The sequence below is a fragment of the Ischnura elegans genome, chromosome X (genome assembly GCF_921293095.1).
Source record: "Ischnura elegans chromosome X, ioIscEleg1.1, whole genome shotgun sequence".
In the NCBI taxonomy this organism is placed as follows: Eukaryota; Metazoa; Arthropoda; class Insecta; order Odonata; family Coenagrionidae; genus Ischnura; species Ischnura elegans.
Window position 1 is genome coordinate 109,512,634 of NC_060259.1, and position 22,164 is coordinate 109,534,797.

The 22,164-nt window shown below is 38.1% G+C and overlaps 1 protein-coding gene across 3 annotated transcripts in view; it reads left to right on the forward strand.

Moving 5' to 3' along the window:
* The first annotated feature begins 599 nt into the window (after positions 1-599).
* The window catches only part of LOC124170739 (RNA-binding protein lark-like), a 55,637-nt gene continuing 34,072 nt past the window's right edge, over positions 600-22,164 (forward strand). The window contains exons 1-6 of one of the 3 annotated variants that reach the window (XM_046549648.1): positions 1,118-1,224; positions 1,431-1,528; positions 1,889-2,052; positions 2,210-2,446; positions 2,530-2,720; positions 19,624-19,753. In XM_046549648.1, coding sequence (XP_046405604.1) covers positions 1,909-2,052; positions 2,210-2,446; positions 2,530-2,720; positions 19,624-19,753 — 702 coding nt within the window. In that variant the 5' untranslated portion in view covers positions 1,118-1,224; positions 1,431-1,528; positions 1,889-1,908. Of the gene's footprint in view, positions 827-1,117; positions 1,225-1,430; positions 1,529-1,888; positions 2,053-2,209; positions 2,447-2,529; positions 2,721-19,623; positions 19,754-22,164 lie in introns of those variants that run through there. The other 2 variants (XM_046549647.1, XM_046549649.1) reach the window with 2 other exon arrangements.

The window sequence follows — 22,164 nt, forward strand, 5'->3', positions numbered from 1 at the left end:
TTCACGGTTTAGTTAGTATAACATAGATCATATGACCACCTCATAATATAGCATTACATTTTATTCCACTTTTCTACTTTCATAAATATATATAATATTAGGGGAGAGCTTGATTTGTGAGAAAATTTATCGTGAGTTTTGTTTTCCAAAATTAAGATACCTAACTTCGATGTCGGATACTTTAAATGTATGAGTACTATGTTAAAGAGCCTTAGACGTGGGAGCATAGATAGATTGAGAAGGCCTATACATATTTACAGACTTAAAAACGATACTTTTTAAAGCTTGTACACCCTTTTTGTCGATATCAGTCCACTGTCCTGAAAGAAATGAATTCCCTAGAACTATGCCCACTACGATGGGAACGCACGTAATTTTTACTAATATTTTTAATTATAACTTAACAATAAATGATAATTCAATCCGTGTCGTGACCACTTTAATCATGTGCTATTTCTACCATTAATCCACCATGGAAGCACTCGCTGTAGCAGCCACGGGGCTGGAGGTGATTCGGTGCGGTGGGCGAAGGAATCTACTATCGGTTCAAATTTGGCCATATAAGCATCATTCCTTATTATCTTAGTTTAGGAATCATTCATGCCTCGCGCAATGATATATTCATACAATCTAGCTTTCGATACGAGTCTCATAGACGCTAATACGGCCGATGTATAACAAATCCGAATTTAAATACTTTGCTTGTCAGAATGACGCGCCACTGGTGTTAAAATAATTTACTAGCCTGAAGCTTGCAAACCTGGGGACGCCATCCCTGGCCTTTCGTGAACGTCGATATTTTTGCCGGTAGTCTGATTAATTCTGGGTAAGTAATGTGTATTAGGTAGTATTTATATTATTTGTTTTGTCATAAACTTAAGGTTGTAGAAAAATGACCTTGTGAGAAGTTCTAGCTCGTGTTGATGTAGTATCTGAGTGATTTAGAGATTTCGTCGAAATCTTCGCCCTTAACTGGCGTATTTTTTATGCTTGGATGATAATAGTATTATATGATCTGAAATTGTTTTCTATATTGTACTTAGGAAAGTTTTAATGGGATAGTATTCATGCCTGGTTATTCTAAGTAACACCGGCGGCCTATGAGTAAGCCGGCCGCCATTTCGCGACTAAACAATCTTTCAAGTTTAAGCCATGTTTACGTGGTGCATACATTCGCATCTTTAGATTTGGTGGTGGCCTGTTCTTATGCATGGAATTGAGAAAGTAATTGTTATGCGATTGAACTACGCATACTCGTAATTATGTTATGTAATTTTTATTTCATGTGCGGGAAAATGCAACGTGTAAACAAGCCTTCTTTCTTTGTATTGGTCGTTATATTTTATTACTCTTAACTTCTAGTGGATTGGTTTAAATGAATTTCTGCCTTTCCTCCATTTAAAAATGTGGTGATTATTTCTTGTTTCCAGTAAGATGAAAAGATGCAGATACCGAAGCTTTGTGTCCTTGCCATGAATGAGAGCGTGACCATTCATTGACTATTTGTCTGTTTTTCTTGTGTTTAAAGGTATTTAAGTGCTTATTAGAGGCTTTAGGGTACAATATGTCTCATAGATAATGATTAAGTTTAGGCAATAGCTGTATTCGATACTCCTTACCGCAAGGAATCTATTCCTTGCTTGGGAAATCTTTTGACGCTGAGGGTATCAGAAGACCTAATTTTAAGAAGCATTGGCTTGGTCTCTGTGCCCTCTCTGTCTCTGTGCCCTCTCTGTCTCTGCTCTGGCTGTTATCAGTTCTTGAATTAGAATTCATGCCCGGGAACTGTAACTTAGCCTTTCCTTCTGTTATGGCGTTCACCTCAATTTTCGGCCCTAAACCGTTCAAGTCTGAAGGGTTTGGCTTATAATTTTTTTCTCACTTACAGGTCCCAGTGACTGACCGAAAATGCCGGGGGCAAATAGTGTAGGAACCTTTAAAATATTTGTTGGAAACCTTTCGGATAAGTCCACGATTGAAGATGTGAGACCATTGTTTGAGAAATACGGAAAAGTGGTGGAGTGTGATGTAGTGAAAAACTTTGGTTTCGTGGTGAGCGTTTTTTCCTTTGTGGAATTCTAAAAAGCGTATGGTTAATTGATTAATTTGATTTATCAATTAACCATATGCTTGTATTTCTGATTTTGTTCATTTCTTGGAAATAGTTATGCGCTGAAATTGATAATATGTGCCTCTTCTACTTTTTTAGCACATGGAAAATGAAGAAGCTGGTCGAAACGCCATTCAAAATTTAAATGGATACTCGTTGAATGGTCAACTAATGAAGGTTGAAGCAGCAACAAGCCGTAAAGGTCCTCATACACCCACTACCAAGATATTTGTTGGAAATTTAACTGATAAAACCAAGGCTGAAGAGGTTCGACAGCTTTTTTCCAAGTTTGGCACTGTGGTTGAGTGTGATATTGTGCGCAATTATGGATTTGTTGTGAGTATTTCATGGGAGCATACTTGAACTGTTTCTAAAGTTTGGAATTTTCTTGCTTGACTAAGAAGTGATTTGTGTTTCAGCATTTATTATCCAATGACAACATTAATGAGGCAATAAAGGAGCTAAATGGATTCATTGTTGGTGGCCAACCGATTAAAGTACAAGTATCAACCAGTAAAGTAAGGCATCGACCTGGAATGGGAGACCCTGAGCAATGCTATCGATGTGGCCGTGGTGGTCACTGGTCCAAAGAGTGTCCCAGAACCCCGGGGTAAGGACTCAGGCTGTTTAACACTGAATACTGTCAGTGTTAAACAATAGCCTCGTTTAATTTGTTTTCATCTTATGAAGTCTTGCGTGGTACCTACTAGAGGTGGGATTTTCGATTCATTTGGTTCTATTCATGTGAATGAACTGTACTTTCATGTCGTTCATAATGAATTACATGAACCAAATGACCTCTGTGAATTAAGTGAACAATGTGAAACAAATGATTGCAATGAGCTGATGTAATACAGAGTTCACTGAAAATATGGAAGGCTTTATGCATGAACTTACATAATTATATACCGTATATCTCCGAATATAGTCCCCCCCCGAATATAGTCCCCCCCCCCAATTTTGAGACCTCAGTTTTGGGAAAAATTTTAAAATGTAAAGGAAGGCAATTTTACTGTGGTTAGCAAGTTAAGATTCTAGATTCGATGAAAACTATTATTTTCTGTGAAGATTAAGAACAAATCTGTTCACATATTTTCCATCACAACAAAATAACTATACCTAAAACATGTTGTGATCATTGCATGTATCAGTAATTTATAGTTCCTTAACCAGATGTAATGAAGAAATGAGAAATTTTTTAAAGTATCCAAGGCTATTGTATTTTTTAAACCTTCACAAATTATTAATATTTTTGATTTCCAAATGACTACAGACAATGTCAATATATAAGCTTTAACTTAAAGCCCATAAACAGTATTGCATTTGGCCCTGAAACTTCCTTAGATCCAGTGTAACACACCCATCAAGTCATCACAAATCCAAGTGACCTGAAGAATTTAGGAAATCTAAATAAAATTGTGTTAAATAAATTATAAATATTATAAAAATATTGCTATCAAATGCCTGCTAAGCAAAACAATTAAACTACAGGACTCACAAATATCAAAGTAATAAAATTAAGAAATAAACTTTTTCCAACAAACATTAAAACTGAAAAAAAATTATATCAATTTTCAATGCCTCGTCGCGAATCATTGCATAAGTTACACAAAGAGCTTCTGCTCTGCATTTGCGCACAAATTCGACGATATTTTCCTCTAATTCTTTGAATCTGCCGCATCGAGACCCCCGAAATGACTTCCGCGATGTATTAGCCCTTTGCTAGCGCTGTAAATACTATGATTTACGGCGTATTCTGCAACGGCTATTTTTAAATTGGCATGGAAACTCCGTCTTTGAAGGCCTCTAATCTGCGGCAGGATTGATCCTCATCTTCCTACTTGATTCATCACCTCACTGTTGAACGTAAAATTATTTTTGATAAAGAAAATATCGCGGAAATAATTGCGAAACGTTATGCGACGTAATTTATCGATCCTATTTACCCTGACGAATTGAAGATATTCCTCAATAAATTGATTACACTTTCGATGCTGAGTCGCTGTATTTCGATCAAATGCAGTAATGCCGGCGCTTCTGGTTTAAAGTCGTCGATTATTGCGCCTTTTCAGAAACAAATGCATCACCTATTGCGCATTCTTGTTCTGTGAAGGCGGTAAAGGCAGTGGTTGTAAACACGAACCGCACGGACGTATAGTAGCTACGGACGCAATGAAATGCTAAATCGTCACGAAAGGTTCACTTTATCTGTTTATTTTTCGCATTTATTTAAATCGTGTAGTTATTAAATGAGCGACGGGTACATATACTATTGATTCAATTCTAGTGTTCGATTAATGTAATGATAGTGTGTGTTTAGTTTTCATTTTAATTATTTACTGTTTTGCGTCATTAAGTGATCAGTGTCGATTGAATTATTCTAACAATACTTTTCCAAGAAAAATTAGCGGCTACCCGATGGATTCCGTGAAAACGCATATTTGATATGCTATTTGAATCGGAATAATCGTATCTGTACAACATTTGTGGTAAAAATTGTCTTAATTTCCGGTAAAACGTGGCAGTATTTACTAATATCTCCGATTATAATCCTCATAAATATACTCAAATAGAAAGACTACGAGAACATTAGCCATTATGCCGTTATTTATTACTTTATGGTCACCTTTAGTATGCTAAATTGGATTACACTCGATTATAGTCCCCCCCCTTACTTTTCCGCGGCCATTTTTGGAAAAAAAGGAGGGACTATATTCGGAGATATACGGTATGTAATTATTTGTACACATATCTTCATGTCTGTATATGCATCCAATCGCGAGTATGTTTATGAAGAGTGATTATGGTCATAGGAATGATTCAGAATTTATTGAATTTGGAAAGTGCGATAAATAGTAAAGCAGCATTTTTCTTTTTTTAACCTCAATGTGAGGTCCATCCCCGAAAATTGAGGAATAAAATTTTTTTTTCGTAGAAACAAATCTCAGTGTACCTATCCTGTAAGTAAATATAAATTTAAGATAATAATTAATAAAAACGACTAAACATGTTTCCTTCCTCTTCAGTGATTCTATAAATTGGCAATATACATTAAAGGAACTTTCCCAAAAAACAGACGGTTTTACCGGGAGCGCAGTGGTCATGAAATTATTCTGGGTAACTCACGCAACAGCCCTGACTCAGCGGTGTTAGTAATATTGTTAGGTATGGTGCACGTGGCCCCTGCAACATATGGGTAATGCGGTATAACATTTGCCATATTAAACGGAAATGTCACACCAGGAAAAATGTCTGCCTGTCACTGCTCTTAATTGACTAGGAAGACCTACTGTCATCCGCTGCCCGCAAAGTAATTCAAGACCTTACTTCTACTACTCGGACGATTGTTCAAATGATTCTTTGATTCTTCATGAACCACACGGTCGACTTGATACGTTATGAACCCTTTAGAATAAGGAACCCATATTTGAATTCATTCGGTCATGCCAATGAACCGTTCAAAAAGAATGATTCATTCATGAACGACACAGTTCTAGGACCTATTGTCTTTGCATAAAGTTGAGATACCTCAGAGTTTGTACAAGTGTTGTATCTCGGTAACAATTTAATTGACTGTACTGATATAAACTGGAAGTGAAAGTGAATATATTTGTGTTTCCTCAATGCCATCAGCAATTCGTTCTTACTTGAGCGATTTTTTCTTGTGCTCTGTATGAAAAAAGGTACGGTTTGTGACGTACGGAAAGCAGTAGTTCCACTTCAACTGCTATTTTGTCGAGAACTTTTCCAATTATAATAATTATTGATGTGAGGTTTTTCTGTAGTGAAGGAATAGATATAATTGCATGCTCAATAGAAGAATAACATAATATTAGAATCAGATGTAAAATTTGCAGCTAAAGAAAACTTAGCTATTTTCATCATTTCAAGACTTGAATTAAGCAGTGTCAGGACTGTATGCTTGTGTACAGGGTTTTCCTGTTTTTTGCTTTGTATCTTAAGGCTTGAAGTTTTCAGATCTCTCATTTTTGAAGATATTTTAGGTTGTTAAGATTCACGTGTTCTATCTAGTACAGGGTTCCCACTCAACCGTGAAAACCTTAAAATGGTGAATAAGCCGTGAGTTTCGACTGCCGTGAAAAAACCTGGAAATAGCCGTGACTTTCGTCATAAAACCTAAGAAATCTCTCGAACTTGATTGTAGAACTACGATAGACAGATTAAAAGAAAAATCGATATTTCGATCGTGTTTTAAGGCCGAGTCACATGCAGGTATTGTCCACACATTTATCTGCTATTTATATGTTTATTCAAAAGCGCAACTATTAATTGGTCTGTGTGTGCCATGACAGCACATTGACCTTAAGCCTGAAATTGGAAGGCATTAACCCTGGCAAAAAATCAAGCACTTATTCACTTCCCTGCCAGCCTGCTCTCTCCATTTTCCCACACTCACCCCTTAGCTGGACCTGAATTTTGCTAACTATAGGTGACGTCATAAGAGATAGCACTTTGATTGCTGCTTTTGCATTCAAGGCATCTGTTGTGTTTGTTACATTTTGAGTTAACGTGTGGCCGATAATAGTTACGTGATCAATATTTCTGCCTAAAATGCCTTGTGTACAAACCGTAAATTTGGTGATGTTTAGACTGTGAAAACCTGGAAAAAACCGTGAATTTTATCATGTAGTTAGAGTGGGAACCCTGTTGTAAAGATAGTGTTATAAATTAGCAGTACAGGCTTCCCCTGAGTTACATATGTCTCGACTTAGGTAAATCCGTACTTACGTAAGCGATAACCTCATTTTAAATGATTACATTAATTTTCGAATGCGAGCGCGAGGAAGTAGATATTCGCTCCTACAACCTATGGTAGAAAAAATATCGAATAGCTATAGAGTTTTTTACAAGCTAAACATAACAAAGTGACACATTTCTGTCATTCCTCGAAGAAATTTTCATTAATTTCCGTGTAAAAATCGCTTATAAATCCCAAGTGAACAATCAACGTGAAAATTTGCAGTTCTAGCGATGGAAGTGGTTGTGCTCACTCCTGTAAGATACAGCTTGTTATACAGTATGTACACCCGAACTTCGACTTTCAACTATTTAAAAATTGTATCCTTAAGTTTGGACATTTCCAGCTGTGGAATTAAAAGAAAATGAAGTTTGAGCAGAAATCTTTATTGCGGAAAAGAATTGTTTAGTACCCACGTAACGGCATTTAAATTTTGAGTGTTGGCAATGAACGCTGCGAAAAAGTTGACACGTGATATTGTGTAATTGTTTACATGTTTCTGGCAGTTACCGTGTTGTATTTTGCAAAGATTTTATTAAGCTGAATTTTCTCTTTCTCTAATATTGTGTGCAAATGTAAATGAGTGTTTGCGTAATTGCGTAAGAGCGTAATTGAAAGCTTCCCCACTAACTTTGTTGCAAGTTGACGACGGAGTTGGCTGAATAAAAGCTCACTTTTAATTAGTTTCGTGCATTGGAAATACTCTTCGATGTTTCCAGCGAAGTAAATATTCAATTGATGATATTTTCACGTTATTTTATTGAGATATGAGGGAATGAAAGTATGTTTACCACGCATTTCTCCGCAGAGAATTTCACCGCACCGATCAAAATCTCTGAAGCACCGCGAAGGTTCGACTTACGCAGAGTCTGCCGGAACGCATCTCTTACGTAACTCGGGGGATGCCTGTATAGCATTATATGTAAATAATTTAAGAAAACTGCATATGTATCACTTTTTGCAAACGGATAAACAGCCCGATGTGTTTATGTCCACTTGTTTGACATGCAAAACATTGCCTTCCGAAAATTCACTAATTTAATCTAGCAACTAATATTGAATCTTATATTATAATATTATTATTATTTTTGTATATTTAAATGCATGATCTCAATTTATTTTTTTGCGCACAGAAAAATTAAGGCTGTCATTTGAGTTTTGAAATGAAGTAGATTCCAATATTCCTTTTTCATTGTTTTCCATTCAGTGCTAAGAAAGAAAATCAAGCCCAATAATTATCATTCAATTCTAAAACTTCATCATTATATCCAGTGTTGTGGTAGAGAGACGTGGCTATATGTTATTGCTGAAATGATTAGGGCTGGGCAGTAAATATATGAGTATTTGAAATATAAAATACAACTCCAAATGTATTTGAATTACAAAATTAGAGATGGGTTGAATAGCAGATTTCTCGAACTTGAATAATGAATTCGAATACTAAATCGTTGCTCGAATATTCGAATACCTCAAATACTAGAATTGTGGAAAGCATACTAAACATACTGTTTCTTCTTCTATTGCGGTTGATGAATGTATGAATAAAAAGGTATATAGTGGAACCTCGATTTATTGTTTTTCAAGGGAATGGACAAAAAAACGATGAATGCGGGAATGTTTGACTAGTTTGCCCATGCAGCAGAGAAACCCAAGATTTTGGCGAGTAATTGTGATTTCCTTTACTGGATTCAAACAGGAATTTAGCTGATCAATGGAATATTTTTATTTTATGGAAACAATTTGGGCATATAGTATTTCATGCCGTCTCGGCATTTACACTGCTACGATGGATTTCTATCTGATGTGCAAGATGCTTTTGTCAACTGATTCTTTCACAGAGTAATATTTTTTCAAGTGGTTGTCTTGTTGCCTGGAATTAAGTGATATTTTTCTTGGAGCCTATGGTGTCAGAATCGATGGAATCGGTATTGGTAGAATCGGAATCGAAATGTCAGAATCGGAATTGATAAAATTTTGGAATCGACCCATCACTAATTATATCATTGCCCGAATATTCGAATACCTCGAATACTAGAATTGCCCAATCACATTAAAGGTATGTTTTTTTTTCTATTTCCCTTGGTGAATGTATAAATACAGGCGGTCCCCGACTTTCGTGCACAATGCGTTCCCGAAAACTTATATGAAAGTCGAACCATTGACTCCCTTACTAATTAGGGGTTACGTTCCTAAAGAGCGGAATATACGTACTAAAACCTTTTTTTTTTCACGGAATCCATTAATTGAATTGACTTAATTTTAAAAATATGTTAATAAAACCCCTCAAATCATCTAATTTATTTCGAAAATACGCAGAAAATGCAAATATAAGTTTAAAAAACAAGAAATCCGTGGGCTATTGAGTGAAACTTCCTCTTGGCATTTAAGTTGACATTCCACTTATTACGTCCACTATAAATAAAAAGAAATATCAAGAAGCATAACAAAATGTAGTTGTTGAACCCGCACTCTGGATACCTTTTAATTTTTACACCAAAATTCGACATTTGGCGGGTGACATTCGTGATCGCGTATATTTCGCAAGTTATTCAAAAAAGACAAAAGACAAACGGAATTCGGGTGATATTTCGTGCAATATCGTTGCTGAATGTGTACATGAATTAAACAGCACTCAAACGAAAAAACACAATTGGAAAGAAGATCTTACTAGTTTTATTGAAAGCTATTTGATGATGTCTAGTCAACTTCTTTTGATAAATATCTTCAATGAAGGCTTTCTTCTTCTCTTGATATAGGAGGCTATAGCAGGCAGTCTCTCTCCCAAATAAATCACCTAGATTAGAGTCAACTATCAACAATTCCCTTCATTATATACGTTCGTATTGTTCGCATATACTGCCATTTGAAACAATTGAATGTTGGGGTGCGCAATAAACATCGCGGGAACTTAAAAAAAATTACACACCAACGTCCGAAAGTCCTAATATAGTGTACGAAAGTCAAGTAAAAGGTGTCAATTTTGAACGTACGAAAGTACGAATCATACGAAAGTCGAGGACCGTCTGTAACAAGGTTTACAGTGGAACCTCGATCTATCGTTTTTCAGGGGGCACGAAAAAACGATGAATGCGGGAATGTTTTACTAGGTTGCCTATGCAACAGGAAACCCAGGATTTTGGCGAGTAATTGCGATTTCCTTTATAGGATTCAAACCGGAATTTAGCTGATTAGTGGAATATTTTAATTTTATGGTAACAATTTGGGCATATAGTTGATTCAACTAACATCTCTTTCAAATATTCTAAGGGGACATACCACCTCGCGAAAAAATGATTGCATGCCGTCTTGGCATTTACACTGCTACGATGGATTTCTGTGTAATGTATACATTCTTATCTACCAAACGCCATTTCAGCGGCACGCCCATCTGATACTCGGCTTCATCCAACTTCTTATTTTCAACAGGTAGCTCGCTTTACCCCCACTCCTGCTGTCAAGTGCTAGCGGACAATCTGAGGCATTTTGCAAAGTACATTATTTTCAGTCCATCTTTGGAAGTTCTCACGTGATAAGAATATCAATTCGAATTGCTATCAGGGAGAAACCAAATATCCTGAGAAAATATCCCTTCGTCTGTGACTATGACAATAGAGATTTCTAGCATAACTCATAAATTGTAACTTGATATATGTTTTCGGAAAAAAATACAGCATCAACTTCCGAGTAGCTCAGCTATGAGGATATAGAGTTTCGCCGTATTTTGACAATTCTCCCGAATTTCATTTGAAGTCTCCGTCGTATTTTGACATTTATTTCCTTGCGTAAAATGCTTAAATGATGTCAGAAACACGCCACGTTTGGTCTTATTCTTTTTTAAATTACGTGCGCATTACTAATACACCCATGTCTCGTATAGCGCAAGGGATGCGTTCCTTGGGGTCTTTGCGCTATACGAATTTGCGTTATACGCGAGCGTTTTAACATAGGGAAGATAGGGATGCGTTCCTGGTAGCATAGGTCTTTGGTATTGAATTTCCTCTAAAACATCTATATTCCCATAAAAAGCCTTAGAAAACATTATTTCTATAAATATTTATAGTTTAAATCTTTAAAGATAGTATTCACGCATTCAAAGACTTTTATTCACGTTAAAAAAAATTCTTACGTGCTTTCGAAATTCCATCCTGTCGTGCGGGTGGGCTAACATCTGCTATCTCAGGGGATCGTAATGCGTTGCCGGCAGTTGACGATTTTTCAAACTAGTCTAAAAACAACTGTTGTGTCACCCAGGCCCTTTTGTAGCTCATCGAAATGACAGGAAAATGCTACTTTAAATGCCATTTCATAGCTAGCGGAGTTTATGAATGATAAATCATTTTAATTTGAAGTCCTCCGAGTCATTAGCAGCTACGTGAAACAGTCTTTAAATGCCTTGAAACCTGACCCAGGTTTTCCTTCCCTGAAAATGAATGAACGAGAATGCATTCTTTTCCAAATGAATATCGTCTCGTCAACACTAGATCTAGTTGAGGGGGAAAGGAGCCACTTTCAATAACAGCTTGGAGTTCATCAGAAAATGTTGTGGCGGCTGCGCTATCAACACTTGCAGATTCACCTGATATCGCCGCACTGAAAATACCTGCTTGCCGTTTAAATTCTGGAAGCAACCGCTTTCACTAAATGTCTCGGAGCGATTACCACTCTCGTCTTTTTGTACTGATTCACCATGAACTTTCCGTATGTGTAGACCGCTTGGTTGAAGTTGGTGCGGCTAAGGTCACTGATATTTTAGCTTCGTCTTTATTCAGAATAAGGCATCGTGAGTTTAAACTTCCGCGCAATATCGCTTTGACGCTCTCCATTTTCAAAGAAATTGACCTCTCTCAAGTCCTCTTCTAGGTTTATGGTTTTTCTTGATAAATTCTTGATTTTTCTACACGCATTCCTATTTTTTGCCATATTCTCTTGATTTTTACTCTGTATGGCTCTATCTAAATCACCTTCTTCTGCTGAACTGTATTCCTGAGACGCAGAAGGCCTACGACTGCGGGGAGGGAACGAAGCCATTGTGTTTGAGACTCTATAGCGGACCCTTTTATGTGTTGATGCTATTCATGTGCAACTCGGCCACCGCTCCATTTCTCCCCCGTGAATACCGATGACCTTGAAGGCTTTAGCGTAGACCCTCTACCTGGAAGTCAATCGCCCGGTAACCTACGACGGCAAAAATACGTCTCAAACCGTATTGCTGAAAAAAAACTCATTTCCACTAGCCCCACGCTTAATTAACAATCTAAATTATTTATTATCATTCTGTTAAGGAGACGAGATAAATCTTCGGTAGGCCGGCTATCTGGACCCAATGACGAGTAATACTTTTGGCAATTGCACAGCAATGAATTTCGATTAATATATGAACAGAAAAGGAGATTTGAGGCAAGAAATAATATTAATATGCGTAAATTGATAGAAATTACGTGTGTACTTAGCGCAAGTTCACGTTTTATCACGAGAGCGTTTAAAATTTTTGATTAGGCTACACTGCGTTGCAATGTTTCCCCGAGGAACGAATTTGCGTTATATCGAAATTGCGCTAATCGAAATTGCGCTCTATGAGACATGGGTGTATTTCAATCCAATAAAGGTGCGGTGTCAATGCCGTAAGTCATTGTTGGACAACTTTTGTGCTAATATATGACTCATGCAGCAGTTGACCTCCGGAAATGGGGAACTTCGAAGCAGGTTGGCAGAAAAAGGTCAGAGGGGGAGAAAGAAGGAAGGGTGAGACACAATTCTATTGTTCTCCTGCAACTTGATATTTTATTTTAAAGCTTTTCATTCCTGGTCTTTGTAATATGAACCCTGCGCGAGCTGGGGCCTTTTGTTTGATTTTGGAGAGGAGGAAAGCGTCGGAGTAGGGGCTGAGGGCTGATGGTTGGAGAGGGTAGGGGATTTTGGGAATTTTGCTACGTAGTTACTGTCCCACGGGACTGAGGTTCTCCTGGTGGGGGAAACCTGGGATTTTCGAATTTTTTCACCCGATGATTTTTGGTTCCCCACGTCGAACTCTTTTTCACTGCTCTAATCCGTGAATTTGATGTAGTTCGTCAACTTTCCTAAAACGGCGCTGCATACACTAAAAGACTAGAGTTTTCTACATTTTTCCGAGTTAACTACCAACGACGTGCATGTGACAGTGTATGGCACGAAATTCAAAGTATTCGAGAGCGTACCTTCAGCATAATTATTCGAGATCTCGAATACTGAATACTTTCTAGTATTTGAGTATTCTCGGATACTATTCGCACATCTCTATACAAAATACATTTGTATGGAACCTAAGAGATCTTTAAAAAAAAGCCTGCCTTGGATAGTTGCAAACATGAAGAAGACAATTCTGATGAAGTAATCTCTGAAGCATAATGTAACAGAGCTGTTAAGTGTTATCAGAGCTACTACAAAAGTATTTTACTAATGTATTTTTTATTTTAGAATGAGAGAATACCAAATGAAAATTACAAACGTAGTTCAAATATGTGCATTTAAATACTTGTTTTTTATCGACAGCCCAGCCCTGCTGATGATGATGCATTTATGCTTGTCATCCGTTACTCAACTTCTCGTTTTGAAGCAGTTTATCCTCTTTCTTTATGACTTCATTTGGCCACTCTGAATGTGATTAAACAAATGATGAATATTCTGCCTGAGCATATCATCTAGACAGTTAAATATAATGCCTCATTTAAGTAACATTGTGGGATCTATGTGTCTGCAAAGTGCTGGGTACCTTCAAGGGATCATTGATGACTGAAGTATTTTTGTTACATTGCGGGAACTTGGTATAGTAAACTCTCGATGATACGAAGCAGGATTTTACGAAGTTTTTGATTATACAAAGTGACATTGCGGTCCCGGCAAAATTGCACTAGTTACGCCGGCGTAGTTAGCTAGAAAAATAAGCGCTTCCGACTGTGGTCCATCAAAAGTGTGAAATCGTAAATGATAGTGCAACTTTGGAGAGAAAGGGTTCGCATAAAACCTCACGGAGGGAATTTAAGGGAAGTAGGAGTTCAGTAAAAATATCGCGACTGACATAATGCCCCTATTTACGTGCCTATTCGTAAACATTCCATCGACAATACTTCGTAGTTTAACATGTCAGGAAGGTCACGCGGGGTATTTCGTACACTCCTACTTAACCGTTTGCACTCCTGTGAACGTACCTGGTACGTTCGCAAGGCAGGCTGCTGTGAACGTACTTCAAAGACTACTTGACTACTTTTTGCCGAAGCACTTCGAAGGGTCCCTAATCCGGGACCCTTTCCTCGACGAGCTCACCCTCGCTGGCCCCTCTCCTCGACCATCTGAGCGGGGGCCTCCCTCCCCAAAAGTGACCGCTCTGACTGCATTTTGAAAGTCTATCAATCAATGCCATCATCAAGAAATAATTGTTTGCACCGCACTCCTGCCAATCAGACAATCAAGTGCGTCTTTGAACCGTGTTTCTGCGATGAGAAATAACGATTTTGTTAACTTTGCTAAAATGGTCAAGTTAATAAAATTGTTATTTTTCATCGCAGAAATACGGTTCAAAGACGTACTTGATTTCCTCCACTACAATCAGAAAATGCTGGAAATCGGACGAATTCCCTTTGATAGCGCATCATGAGAATGTTCTCGAGGTTGGTTATCGATACAACTAGCCTACTAGAAATTCTACTGCTACAATATCACGGCTATGGTTGATTCGTTACGTAATACCTTCAGGAAGCTGCAGCGGATGAAATCGCGGAGGAGATTAGAGGCTTAAAAGATGATTTTGAAAAATACTTGGAAAAAGCTGGAGCACAGAGTGCAACATCAAACGATTATATTGCCCTAGACGATGATCTCCAGGCTTGCGACAATGCGACGCCGGTACCTACGTCGGTAAAAGCAGCGGCCGGGACTAGTCATAATAGCAGTGACGACGAAGATGAAAGTGAGGAAGTAATTTCACCTAATAAAAAAGAAGTATACGCTGCCCTCCAAACATTCAGATATTTTGATCTGGCTAACGATTTGGACCCCCAATTTAATTCCTATTTATGCAAGTTAGAAACCATGTTGGAAGCGGTGATGGAGAAGGGCAAAAGGCAAAAACAACAGATTTAATCAGATTAATTTAATTTATATTCAATAAATTTATTGTGTAATGTTGTGGCCACAATTGCAGCCACTATCCGTCGCTTAATTTAATTTGTTATCACTTCTGCAATTCCATTTAATGCAATAAAATACAGTGGAACCTCGATCTATTGTTTTTCAGGGGGATGGATGAAAAAAACGGTGAATGCAGGAAAACGATCAATGCGGGAATGTTTGACAAGGTTGCTTATGCTCCAGGAAACGCTGGATTTTTTGAATTATGATATTTATTAATGGATTCAAAGAAGATTTTTGCTGATTACAGGAACATTATTACATGAACCACTTAGGTCATATTGTTGATTCGACTAGTATCTCTTTCAAATATCCTAAAGGAACACGCCACCTTGATAAAAATTGCTTGCACTCCACTCTGCATTTTCACTGCTATTATGGATTTCTGTCTGATTTAAAAATTCTTATCCATCAAATGCCATTTCAAGTACACATATTTACGAGAGCAATGTGCATGTTATGCCTAAAACAGCCGCTTTCGCCAACGCAGTGATTGGTTGTGAGATGTATCAAAAGGTCAAAAATTGTTTATTATTTGAAATGTTCCTTTCTAACTATGATATTTTTAATATGATTGAGGCAATGTGTAAAGCGTGAACAATGTGCGTTAATCATCAGCCCTTCATCCCACTTCGTCCGCTTCATCCCACTTTTATTTTCACCAGGTATATCGCTCTACCCCCACCCCTGCCGTCATGTGCTAGCGGACAACCCGAGGCGTTCAGCAATATTCACGTGCTTCTAGCCCGGATTCTTTTCTTTGTCTTCAATTATTTTCAGTCCATCTTTTAAAGCTCTCACTTGTTTCTTCGGAAGGGCCATGGTCCGAAGACGAATAAAAATATAACTAATAAAAATGAAACTGGACTTTATTGAATCCGCACGGAAAACACTCGCTGGTTTGAAGTCAACTCACCCTGCAAATTATGGAACCAACTGTACGAGGTGAAATTCGGCACTAATACTATTGCGTGCAGCGTAAGCAGAGCTTACTGCAGAGGGTGAAGCATTAACATATGACTGTGCCATGAAATTTTTTGTCCTAAAGATAAGGCAAATTATCCATTCTTTTCTAATTAGCGTAGCGCCAGATGAGCAGATGAATTCGGATTGCTAGTAGGGATGAACAAAATATCCTGAGAAGGCATCGCTTTTGACAAGTGAGACTTGTAGCATAACTCGTAATTTGTAACCTGATACCCTGTTTTCGAAAAAAAATGCTGCATCAACTGCCGAGAAGCTCACAATCAGCTGCGAGGATATCCAGATTCGCTAGAAATCACCATCGTATTATTCCAACTATTTCCTTGCTTAAAATGCTTAAATAACGTTAGAAATATGTCGTGTTTGGTATCATTCTCTTTTGAATTACGTGCACATTACTAATATTTCAATCTAATAAAATTATAATAGCAATTGCCGAAATCCATTGTTAGACACCTTTTGGGCTTGTAGGTGATTCATTGGCTGAAAAAAATTCAGTGGGCGAGAATCGGAGAGGCGTGAAACACGATTCTATTGTTCTCGTGTAACTTGATATTTTTTTCGAAGCTAAGGTCTTTGTAATACGATCCTTGCATGAGCTGGGACCTTTTTTTTGTTCCGGAGAAGAGGAAAGCTTCAAAGGGGGGGAGGTGAGTGCTGAATTGAGGGGGATAGCGGATCTTGGGAAATGCGCTAATGTAACTATCCCAGGGCACTCAGCTTCTCCCAATAGTATTTCCATCTCCTGGGGAAGATTCAAACAATGTGTCTGGTATTATTAGCCACAAATAACACGTTGTAAACACTGTCTCATTTTCGTCAAACGATGGATGTGGGAAAACGATCAATGCGGGAACGATAGATCGGGGTTCCACTGTATTGCCACACAACTAGAAAGACACAATTAACGTACTGATCTCTGCCTCAAAATTGTTTGTCAACTTTTTTCAATTTCGGAATTGCCACTTAACAGTGGTGTCATTACTGTCTATCGGAGTAAGAAAGAGCTGCTAGTGTGCAAGAGCATAGCATGCACCCTATGAATTAGAACATGGCCCTGTACAAACAACTGAGATTAATCGAGGAAATGAATTATGATTTTGAAAATATGGTCATTTAGTGCTGATTTTCGGGTTCCTCAGCCGCGTTGGTTGTTTTTGGATGACAACAGTTTCGGGAGCCATCCTGCTCCCGTCTTCCCGTCTCCCGAGGATGGCTCCCGAAACTGTTGTCATCCAAAAACAACCAACGTGGCTGAGGAACCCGAAAATCAGCACTGACCATGAGCAATGCCGCGGAAACCTACGCCAGAATATGGTCATTTAGTTTTGGGGAGAATATTTTTATGGAATTGAATTTTTTAAATTTTGGTCATCTCTTACGCACAGGAGACTGAATTTATTGTCCATTTTCCATGAAAGATATAACTAAGGATGAGATGGTTCTCAAATTTTTTCGGTTCTTGAAACTGGTCTGGTTCTCCCCAATCGGTTCTCGATACTAGGTTCCAGGAATGAACTCTTGTTATCTGAATTAATGGCAAATTTAAATGAACAACCACATGAAGTGAACGAAAATAATTTCACTAAAGATGTTAATTAGGAGGAAAGCTCTGTAAAAAAAACTTAGGTTCGTCTACATAATTTTATTTACCAAGTAACAGTTTAAATACCACGTTGTTAAAGAATAGATGATTGACTGATTTGTCACATTACATCAGGCAGCCACTGGTTCTTTCTCCAGGTTTTTTATTTTTAAAATTGAACGTTTTTACACTATTTATTCTTTTCTGGTAGAAATATTGCCTCCAGTACTGAACAGGGGTTCACTGAAAACAGTAGTAGTCGATGTTGATTTTGAAGGCCCGCATGAATTATGCTTGGAGCACAGTTAACATACTGCATAGCATCAGGTCAACAGTGAAACTTCCCCAACTCCTGCTGGCATCTCCTGTTGATATTTAGTAACTTGTGAGTTAGTTCAAAATATATTCTTTATTCTGCGATGAAGCTTAAAATTTTACCTTAATTGACAACTTATTAGCATGCTTCACTGTCACAGTTCTTGTAACCTTTACTATAAACTGCCTAACACGCTGATGCAGCGACACCATGGATAAACTCTGCTGCCACGAGTTAACGCAAAATTGTAATGCAGTGTTGCATTCTGCAGGATAACCAAACTTTTCCATGTTCAGCTAGGTTTTAGGTTGTAGGTTTATTATCTTACGAACAAGCTCTCGGAATGCATCAATATATGTACGTTATTCAATGATAAGACCACTTTTAGACTGAACGATTTTCTGCCGACCGCCGGTCACGGCACGGCACACGGGGTTGCAGAGAGTCGTCTCGTCTGAAAGCCAACTGAATTTCACTGCAGCTGGCGAAAGATGTATTGCCTGAAAGCGGCCTCAATGTAGCATTGTCTGCATTTCATGCCTTAGAAGGCGCATTGCGGGACCGGGTTGAATTGAGCACCATGCTGTCAACGGTGCAATTCGACTCGTTTGACATAGAAACTCATGGCAAGTTTAAAGAATGGTGCTGTGCTGTGGATGGTGGCAGGCGAAAAGTCAGCTCGTTTGAAAGTGGCTATGGAAACGTTACAATGTTGGCGAGAGTATCAAACTGACAAACCCCCTCCATGCGCATGTTAGCGAGCAACTCTCGAAAGAAAAAAACAATGCGATCAGAAAGTAATATATGGGTTCGTTAATTTTTAAGAACTTTTTTGGCTTTGAATAAGCAGCTGACCTTTTCAGCTACGGTCGGCAAATTCAAATCCTTGCCACCATTCCGAGCGGGTTCCAAAGTACTGACTTTATGCGATAGGTTCTCGATACCGGTTCCACAGGCAAGAACCGGCAGTACCGAGAACCATGTACCAGAACAGACCCATCTCTAGATTTATCACATCAGCAGAAATGGTTCCAGAGTTATATCACCTGTTGAACATTGTGATTTTGCGATGTGATTAATTGGAAATAAATATTTCAAATAATGATGTAGGAAATTTTGCATTTTTAAAAGCTCACTTAAAATTCCCCCCTCCCTACTTTCCCCTCCCTTTCCTCCATTCCCCTCTTTCCCCCCACAACCCAGAAAGGCTTTTCTGAGTTGTACTATGCAAGTGGCTCTCTGAAGTGTGCTGTGTCCGGTGAGGCAGCTCACCAAAAGGAATTGTTTATGCCATCACTAACCAGTACCTGCAGTAATAATCTAGATCTTCAGAGCAATGCCTAAAGACCAATCCCATTGGGAGGAGGAAGGGTGACAATTTTGCACTATTTTTTGGTACATATCTTCTTTTTGCTCCTGAACTGTTTTTTTCTTAGTGGCAATGAGTTGTAACAACTTCTAGGGCCTCCCTGAGAGATCTTTGTTTTCCTGTACTTTCTTTTACTCATGTCATTATGTGCTCTATTGTCAGCAGATGCAAGAGGGGTAATATTTATTGAAGAGTGGGAGAATGCAAAGGCAAAGCTCTCTATTTTGCAGAGTTGCTAAACGTTTTTAAAAATGTGATGCATCTATGGTGATCCAGTGATAATCCCAACCCACTGAAGTGTTTCATTATAGCTATCCTAATTGTGCATGCTCTCTAGCAGGTTCACACCCATCGGGCCAATCCGCAACGGATTCCAGAGTCGCATGTTTGGGCGAGGAGACCCACCTTACCCACCCCTGCCGCCCCCACCTCCCTTCATGCGAGACCGGATGATTGCTCGATATGGGGTAAGTACTCCTTATCATTTATGCATATTTTTCTTGATTAAAATTTTACATTAGTCATATTTAGTAATGATAATATCCTTTCAGTCACATAGTAGTGTAATCGGTGATGTGTTGACCAAGGTCTTAAGTGGGAATTTCTTAATGCTTTGCGAACATACATATAAATTATTCCCTAAAATATGTGAGGACTGGTGAAAGGTTTTTTTAGAAATGCTGCACACCATTAAGAATTGAATCTTGAAGACAGTCGTGGAGTGCATTTGTTTAGGAATATTTTTTTTCCATGTTTAGAGTGATAAATGGTGGTGCCAGTAGTATTGATGAGCTTTATTCCAACTTGAAAACATCCCTGGGATGAAAATGTGGAGATCAAGAAAGTAGTGGTGAAGATTTAGTTTTCTGAGGACATTTATCTTCTACGAGTAATATTTATTATTTTTCTCAGTAGCACATTTCATATAATGTGCTGAAGAGTCTCAATGGAAATAAAGAAATGAATTAGTGAGATGGAGCTGAGTTACATAGTTTTCTGGTTCAGAGAACTTCATATTGACATGCTGGTGATCAACATTTAAGTTTTTTAAGCATTTTAGATGAGTCATATGATCAACATTAGAACCCTGATCACTCGAATCTCGATATCTGGACACTCCGAGGAAAATTGACTAGCCTGACACATTTTTTCCACAAATTTGTAACGAATTTTTGCGGGTACTCGGGCCCCCTCAGGCCCCATGGAGTCACCGCCACTGTCTCGGTGCGATTACCATCCTCGCCTTTTCGTACTGATTCACAATGAACTTTTTGTATGTGTTGACCGCTTGGTTGAAGTGGGTGCGGCTGAGGTCACTAGTGTTTTAACTTTGTCTTTATTCAGAATAAGACATCGCGAGTTCAACCTTCCGCGCAATATCGCTTTCACGCTCCCCATTTTCAAAGCAATTTGCCTCTTTCAATTTCTCTTCTAGGTTTATGGTTTTCCTTGATAACTTTATGATTTTTCTACCTGCATTCCTATTTTTTGCCATTTTTCTCTGGGTTTTTGGCTCTATCGAAATCACCTTCTACTGCTGAACTGTATTTCTGAGACGCAGAGGGCCTACGACAGCTGAGAGGGAACGAAGCTTTTGTGTTTGAGACTCTATTGCAGACCCTTTTGTGTGTTGATGCTATTCAAACGCAACTCGGCCCCCCCTCCATTTCCCCCCCCCCGTGATTACCGATGACCTTGAAGGCTTAAGCGTAGACCCTCTACCTGGAAGTCAATCGCCCGATAACCTATGACGACATAAATTACGTCTCAAACGGTATTGCTTTCTTATAACTCATTTCCACTACCTCCAAGTATAATTAATGATCTAAATTAACAATTGTCATTCTGTTAAGGAGACGCGATAAATTACTTCGATAGGCTGGCTGTATGGACTCAATGACGAGTAATGCTTTTGGCCATTGCTCAGCAATGGATTTCGAATAATATATAAAAACAAAAAGATTTGAGGCAAGCAGTACTATTAATAAGCGTGAAATTATAGCAATATTGTGCGTACTTAGCGCAAGTTAACGTTTTATCATGAGAGCGTTAATTTTTTTTATTAGGCCACACTGTGTTGGGATGTTTCCCCGAAGAATTAATTTGCGCTATATCGGAATTGCGCCAATCGAAATACGAGGCATGGGTGTACGTGGAAGATTCTTTTCTAACTCAAAAAGGCGACTCCATTTGTTAGAGATAATTCTGATAAACCGATTTAAGAATGTGAACTGTGACAGAAAATATATGGAGTGAACTTCATAGAAATGAAAGGCGGAAAATAGGAGTACAAATGAATCATTTTAAATGCCATCGAAACTTCAATCGTGGAACTTGGTTTATAAGAATTTTTTAAACTGGAACTATTAGCAGGATTTAAGTGACAATTTTATGCTATTTTCCCCCAGTTCAATCAATTGTTTCAACTGATCCCTTTATCTTATTTTGTGTGAATTTTTCAACAATGATTATAATAAAAATCACATAGTGTTAAAAAAATACATTATTTTTAAGTTACTGATAATATCCGAAGGCTGAACAGTGGGGTCAATTTGATATTATTTGCTATGTTTCTGCTATATTTTCTATGCTTCTGCTATGTTTTGCTATATTTGCTATGCAATTATGTTTCCTATGAATGCCGCTACTGGCATTCTACGAGCAAACGAAATAAATGAATCACATTTACCGTACGTGCGTAATAAAAATATTCTTTCCGAATCTTTCAGGCCAATGTAGATGTATACCTTTGGAATCTTAAACCCACTTAAAACTAATTTGAGTTCCATCTTGGAGAGTACTTGCATTATGACGAGTGCAATGTTGCTAATTAGTTATTTTTGTACACGAGAAATTCATTAAATTCGAAAATAAATTG